This window comes from Otolemur garnettii, unplaced genomic scaffold (genome assembly GCF_000181295.1).
Source record: "Otolemur garnettii isolate 467f Iridium unplaced genomic scaffold, OtoGar3 scaffold00020, whole genome shotgun sequence".
NCBI classification, from domain to species: Eukaryota; Metazoa; Chordata; class Mammalia; order Primates; family Galagidae; genus Otolemur; species Otolemur garnettii.
In genome coordinates, this window is record NW_003852415.1 from 4,355,477 (window position 1) to 4,363,126 (window position 7,650).

The 7,650-nt window shown below is 39.0% G+C and overlaps 1 protein-coding gene across 1 annotated transcript in view; it reads right to left on the reverse strand.

Moving 5' to 3' along the window:
- SNW1 (SNW domain containing 1) overlaps positions 1-7,650 on the reverse strand; it is a 39,438-nt gene that overhangs the window by 25,290 nt on the left and 6,498 nt on the right. The window contains exon 3 of the mRNA XM_003786948.2: positions 4,121-4,282. Coding sequence (XP_003786996.1) covers positions 4,121-4,282 — 162 coding nt within the window. The remainder of the gene's footprint in view (positions 1-4,120; positions 4,283-7,650) is intronic.

Consider the following 7,650-nt stretch of genomic DNA (forward strand, 5'->3'; position numbering starts at 1 on the left):
AAAAAAAAAAAAAAAAAAGAAAGAAAGAAAGAAAGAAAGAAAGATGTTGACACAAAAGAAAGAACAACATATGAAAGAAAATCAAATTCCTAGGTGCTGAGATCTTTAAAAATTTTGTGCAGAAGAAAACTGTTTACTAATACAAGTCAAAGTCTTACAAAAATAATTGCACTCAATCACATGGCATTCCTTAAAACACTTCAAAGAAAATGCATGCTATTCCTAATTTCCCATTTCAAAAAACAGAGTAAAAAAACACTTTATGACTTACATGGCCTGACCTGAATTTTCTACACATTCGATCTCCCCTTATAACTCACTCTCTTGCTCATTATGCTTCATTCATAATGGCACTTTTGTTTCTTGAACATAATGTGCTTTTCCTCAATTCTGGGCCTTCGCAGGGTGGTGTTCCCAGTTCTTCAAGTGAGTTCTCAATCTCTGTCTCAGATTAAAGTTCCAGCACCAATGAGGTGCTGACTACTTTTGCTAAAGTAGCAATCCCTTCCTACCCATTCTACTCCATGGTACTCTGTTTACTGTCTTCAAAGCACTGTTCACAGTATGAAATTATTTATCTACTTTAATCTGTCCCTATTAAAATAATAGCTAATATTTACTAAACACTTTTTATGCCATTTTTGAAGCTATATATTAACTAATTTAACCTTTATATGAATGCTACAAGGTATGCACAATGATTATACTCCTATTACTAATGAGAAATCTCTTATTCATTGATGTAACCCCAGTGTCTACCTATAACAGTGCCTTGTCAAAGGAGATGTTCAGTCAATTTTTTTCTTTTTTTGAGACAGAGTCTCACTCTGTAACCCTGGGCAGAGTGCTATGGCGTCATAGTGCACAGCAAGCTCAAACTCTTGGGCTCAAGAGGTCCTCTTGCCTCAGCCTCCCGAGTAGCTGGGACTATAGGCACCTGCCACAAGGCCTGGCTCAGTCAATATTTTTTATGTGAATTTTGGAGATGCTCTATTACATGCTAAAGGTGTTTTGTATTTTAGGATTTATAGAGCTTTCTCTACAGGCTATTGATTTCACAGAAAAAAAAAAAAGAACTTCACAGCTATAAACTGAAATCTCTAGCTAGTTTCACAAGAGGGATCACATAAGAAAGTGTAGGTGATCTAGCATAAAACATGTACTATTAATATATGAGGTATTAGAGTAACCATCCTTTAAGTATTCATTTTAGAAGGACCCTAAAGCTTATTCTAGTGAGAAGAGTGAGGCCCCATACATTAATATCATACAGCTACTAATTGACCTCAAAAGTCTTATTTCCTTCCAGGATGGAAAAATCAATACCAACACAAATTGAAAATTACGGAACACTCTAGATAAAAATACCAAGACAATGAAGGGTTAATCACTTTTACATTATAAAAACCTTTTACATTATAAAGGAATACTAAGTAAATGATTCCCTAGTAGTCATATATGTTCAACATAAAGTCTCAATACTAATTTGGCATACAAGAGCCATTTGCTGCTTCTTACTTGGGTATTCCAAAGTTAATAACCCTTTAAATGAGCATCAATAAGAATCTAACATCCCACAAGGCTGAGTGAAGGACATCTGAAGAACAAGCTTCCTCCATGGCAATTAACTATAAAACCCAAAATTTTTATAGCCTGACAACTAAATGTGAAGAAACTCAGTACATCCCAGGAGGCAAAGGGCTTTGGGAGGGTTATCAGAAAAATACAATACACTCTTAAAGGTATCAGAAGCACAAATGATCTTTGTGAACAAGATCAAGTACTAACTCTCACCTGTGAAATTATCATTAATGATTATTGAAAACTGGCAAAGAATTTGACAGACTAAAAAGATAAGCCTGCCAACATATTCATACTCATGATGTATGATAGAAAGAAAAACACTACATTTAGGCTTAGCTAGTTTGTAAAATCATACAAGAAGGTATCATAAGTAGTGATAATTCCACTTATCATGGAATCAGTTTAAAGTTGTTGGGGTTTCTTGGCAGGAGTGGCATAATCATAGCTCAATGCAGCCTTGATCTCCTGGGCTTAAGTTATCCTCCTGGCTCAGACTTCCAAGTAGCTAGGACTATAGGTATGCCGCCACATCTAGTTGCTTTTTAAAAATTTCTGCAGAGACAGGGTCTTGCTATGTTGCCTAGCCTGGGCTCAAACTCCTGGGCTCAAGTGACCCTTCTGTCTTGGCCTCCTGAAGTGTTGAGGATATAGGCATGACCCATCATGTTGGCCCCACTAGTCTTTATATTCAAATTGATGAGGGAGTCACCTGCTAAGGGTGAGATAGGATGAAAGAGTAGAATTAGGCATGGTGGGAGTACCAAGGGAGCTGAACTGAAACAGGAAATAAAATTTGCATGATTATGTAACTATTTTCCCCAAAACTCAGCAACCATGATGCTGGAGCAAAGGATAAGCTGTCAGTGTTATTCTGAGGTAAAATGAAAAGTCTAGGGGAAAGAGAGCAGAGGATAGGTACTGAAACCTCTCAAATATTTTCCCCATCATTAATCTATAGAGATCTTTTAATTCTATCTCAAGTATTTATTCACAAGAAAAAACAAAAAAACCCAAAAAACTAGGTCTTCTTAAAAATAGTTCCTTGGCCCTGAGTGTAGCTTCCCTGTGATGAGATTATTTTAAGAAAATTTTATTTTTGGTCTCTGGATTACTTTGTAAGCAGGGCCATCCTAAATCTGGATGGCAAATGCTAGCTTTGTATTTAATCTAGGGCAAAAGAAGTTTGTGTAACTTATTATATTCAAATGAACTATTAAAATAAGTATGTATGTAAGTAGTCTGTCAGGACATAGAAAAATAATTAAAAGTTGATGTTTTAGGGCTCTGGAACTGCAGATTTAAAAAAAATTGCCAGTATCTATAGAACGTTACTACTATAATTGTTTTGTTTTTTTTCTTTTTTTTAGAGACTTATTCTGTCGCCCTCAGTAGAGTGCCACAGTGTCACAGCTCACAGCAACCTCCAGCTCTTGCCAGTATCTATAGAACGTTACTACTATAATTGTTTTGTTTTTTTTCTTTTTTTTAGAGACTTATTCTGTCGCCCTCAGTAGAGTGCCACAGTGTCACAGCTCACAGCAACCTCCAGCTCTTGGGCTTAGGCGATTTTCTTGCCTTAGCCTCCCAAGTAGCTCAGATTACAGGCGCCCACCACAATGCCCAGCTATTTTTGTTGTTGTTGTTGCAGCTTGGCCGGGGCCAGGTCTGAACCTACCACCCTCAGTATATGGGGCCGGGGCGCTACACACTGAGCTACAGGCACTGCCCACTATAGTTGTTTTTAAAATGTGAAACAAGTAAAAATACTTACTATACACAAACTATCACAAACTCAGAGAATTTCAAAGGAAAAATCATTGCTTGATACTGAAGTTAGCTTAAGTATACTGCAGTATACTTTTTTTTTGAGTCTTACTGTCATCCTGGGTAGACTGCTGTGGCATCAGCCTAGTTCACAACAACCTCAAACTCTTGGGCTTTCAACCTCAGCCTCCCAAGCAGCTAGGACTATAGGTGTTCACCAAAATGCTGGGCTAGTTTTTCTATTTTTAGTAGAGATGTGTTCTCACTCTTGCTCAGGCTGGTCTCAAACTCCTGAGCTCAGGCAAACTGCCCACTGAGACCTCCCAGAGTGCCAGGATTACAGGTATTAACCACCACTCCTGGCTTTCATTGCTTCTTTTAACATAAACCAATGGCAAGAGATTTGTCATTTTCACAAAATCAAAAGAAAAAAATTTCTTCAGAAAATATCTATCGTGGCTCGGCGCCTGTGGCTCAAGTGGCTAAGGTACCAGCCACGTACACCTAAGGTGGCGGGTTCAAATCCAGCCCGGACCCGCCAAACAACAATGGCTGCAACCAAAAAATAGCTGGGTGTTGTGGTGGTCGCCGGTGGTCCCAGCTACTTGGGAGGCTGAGGCAGGAGACTTGCTTGAGCCCAGGAGTTGGAGGTTGCTGTGAGCAGTGAAGCCATAGCATTCTACCTAGGGGGACAGCTTGAGGCTCTGTCTCAAAAAAAAAAAAAAAAAAGAATATCTATTGTTAAGAAAAATAAAATCAATGAGAGCATTACCTTGTCTTTTGACTGTCCTTGTCGGGCAATTGCATCATACTTAATCTTCCCTTCAGGATCCACCTGAATGGCCAACGCATTTGACATTTTTTTCTTTCGTCCCATATCCAGTGGATACTGGGCCACATGGATTTCTGGAAAAGCACCTCCATCTCCAAAATCCTATATATTTCAAAAAGGAAGAAAGATAGTAAGTACTATTTAGTAGTGATTTGAGATTTAAGATATATTCATCCATTCAACAAATAATTATTGAGTCCTTAGCATCCTAGATGCTGGAGAATTGGCAGAGGTCTCTGCCTGTAGTGGAGTTTACATTCTAGCATACAAAAGATACAAAAACATACTCTACTCTCTTGGTTTGTGAAAAATAACATGAAGGCCATAAAGGGACTAGAAAGAGAGGCTATCTTCGATAGGGTGGTTGGGATAGGCTTTGTGATGAAGTAACATGTGAGCTAAAGTCTGAATGATGAGAACGCAGTTATGGGAAGATCTGAGAAAGCATTAATAGCAAAGCAAATAGCAAGTGTCTTGCTAGCATGAGCTTGGTATATTTTAGGATATGAGAGTTCAATGGGGTTGACAGCTTCTTAAGAACAGTGAAGCTAACACACTGGCTGCATGGGTAGATAAATACCAGACCCTGAAGGGTCTCCTAGGCCATGGCAAGGAATCTGGATTTTACATATGTAGCAGGAAGAAAGTAAGCAAAATGTTTAAAACGCAAAGATTTTCATTTTAGCACACACCTATGTTTTAGTGAGGAACAGATGAAGCTATATTTAGAATGGAAATATAAAGTGTATTCTTAGAATCAGATTTTATTAACATGTTATCATTTATTCACTGTTATGTGAGAAACAAATAATACAATAGCAACAATCCCAAAATGAGTTTATCACATTTTTACTGGAAATTATATACAACTTAGGAGACAACTAAGATTTCTAAAGCAGAAGAAGCTAAATAAAGTCTGTCAATGAAGTTTAATATTTAAAAAACGTATGTTGGGGCGGCACCTGTGGCTCAAAGGAGTAAGGCGCCGACCCCATATGCTGGAGGTGGTGGGTTCAGACCCAGCCCCAGCCAAAAACTGCAAAAAATAAAAAATAAATAAAAAATAAAAAAACCTAAGTTATCAATAAACCTAAGTATAATTTTTAAAGTTTTAAAATATTTAATTAATACCATTTGTTTAGTTCTCTTTAATTTAAAAAATGTAATTCACAGGCCAGGTATGGCGGCTCACACCTGCAATCCCAGCAAGGCGAGTGGACTGCCTGAGCCAGAGCAAGACCCTGTTCTAAAAATACCCGGGCATTATGGCAGGCACCTGTAGTCCCAGGTACTGGGGAGGCTGAGGCAAGAGAACTGCTTGAGCCCAAGAGTTTGAGGTTGTTGTGAGCTGTAATGCCATAGTATTCTACCAAGGATGACAAAGTGAGACTCAAGTCTCAAAAAAAAAAAAAAAAAAAAAAGAAGAAGAAACAGTAATTCACACTTATGTCACTTAATCCATATAGCTTTTATTTTCATATGGAAAAAATTAAGGTAATTTCCCCCATGATCATAACAGCTAGCATTTGCAGGAATTGAACCCAGATCTTTTGGTTCCAAAAAGCTTTGTGTTTTAGGTTTTTATAACTTTTGAGTTTTGAGATTTAGAGATAAGGTCTCCCTGTCTCCCAAGCTGAAGCACAATGATAGCTGTCTATAACCTCCAACTCCTAGGCTCAAAGAGTTCTCCTATATAGCCTCCAGAGTAACACATACCAACATGTGAGGCTAATTTTTTTTTTTTTTGAGACAGGAGCCTCAAGTTGTCCCCCTTGGTAGAGTGCTGTGGCATCTCAGCTCACAGCAACCTCCAACTCCTAGGCTCAAGTGAGTCTCCTGTCTCAGCCTCCCAAGTAGCTGGGAGCACAGGTGCCTGCCACAACGCCCGACTATTTTTTGGTTGCAGCCGTCATTGTGTTTGGCGGGTCCGGGCTGGATTTGAACCCACCACCTTGGGTGTACGTGGCTGGTGCCTTAGCCACTTGAGCCACAGGTGTTGAGCCATGAGGCTAATTAAAAAAAAAATTTTGTGTGTGTAAAGATGGGGTCTCTCTATGTTGCCAGGCTGGTCTCAACTGATCCTCTCACCTTGGCCTTCGAAAAGTGCTTGGGATTATAGGTGTGAGCCACTGTATCTGGTCAGTTTTGTATTTTCCTTTTTTTTTGACAAAGTCTCACTCTGTCACCCTCAGTAGAGTACTGTAGCGTCACAGCTCATAGCATCCTCAAACTCTCGGGCTTAAGTGATTCTCTTGTCTCAGCCTCCCAAGTAGCTGGGACCACAGGCGCCCACCACAACGCCTGGCTATTTTTTGTTGTTGTTGCAGTTGTCATTGTTGTTTAGCTGGCCTGGGCCAGATTTGAACCTGCCAGTCTCAGTGCATGTGGCTGGTGCCATAACCACTGTGCTACGGGCACTGAGCCTGAATTTCTACTACTCTAAAACACCTCTCTTTTAGTTCAAAAAAGCCAAATTAGCATTACAAAGACATGATCAAAATATATATTAAAATTAATCATTTGATAAGTTTGTGAAAATATCAACCTTTATGAAACTTTTTCAAGCAATATTTCATTACATTCAAGATAAATGAGTTCCTAGGTACCACATGCATGTTTGCTAAAGAGCACTTTTGAAATTTTTGAAAACTGGGTCGGTGCCTATAGCTCAGTGGCTAGGACACCAGCCACATACACTGGACCTGGCAGGTTCGAATCCAGCCCAGGCCTGCCAAACAACAATGACAACTACAACCAAAAAATAGCCGGGTGTTGTGGTGGGCATCTGTAGTCCCAGCGACTCAGGAGGCTGAGGCAAGAGAATCACTTAAGCCCAGGAGTTGGAGGTTGCTGTGATCCGTGATGCCATGGCACTCTACTCAGGACGATAGCTTGAGACTCCCTCTCAAAAAAAAAAAAAAATGAAAATTTTGAAAACCAACAGAACTGAAAGACATTTTCTTATAAATTAGGCCGAAATAGTTGATGCATTCCTAAGAAAAGTGCTTCCTATACCCAGGGCATCAATCTGACACAAGCTCAGATTTGCTAGAGTTCTTCAACTATAATAAGCACTTCAGAACTGTAGATGTAGCATTATGTGGTCATTAAGCTTGCTAGAAAATCACAGCTTTTACTTTGAAAACTGGAACAAAATGCCTTCTTCCACAGAACATTCACTCCCCTCAAGAAGCATCCATGGTATTTCCAGATTAGCTGGCCATTTTCATTTGATTTTTCAAATAAACTGTTCTTGTTCTACCAGGGTATATGAAACCTTTGATAGTCAAGTAAGATTTTAAAAAGCTAATAGTAATCAAATATCATTATGCTGAAATGCAAGGATGAGATTCCTACTGTACATAAAATGATGCCTGCCACCCCCATTTGCTGTAATCTATTGAGAAGCTAAAGAATATTTATAATCTCTCAAAAGACTTTGAACTCTCTACTAAATAATGCCAGTCACT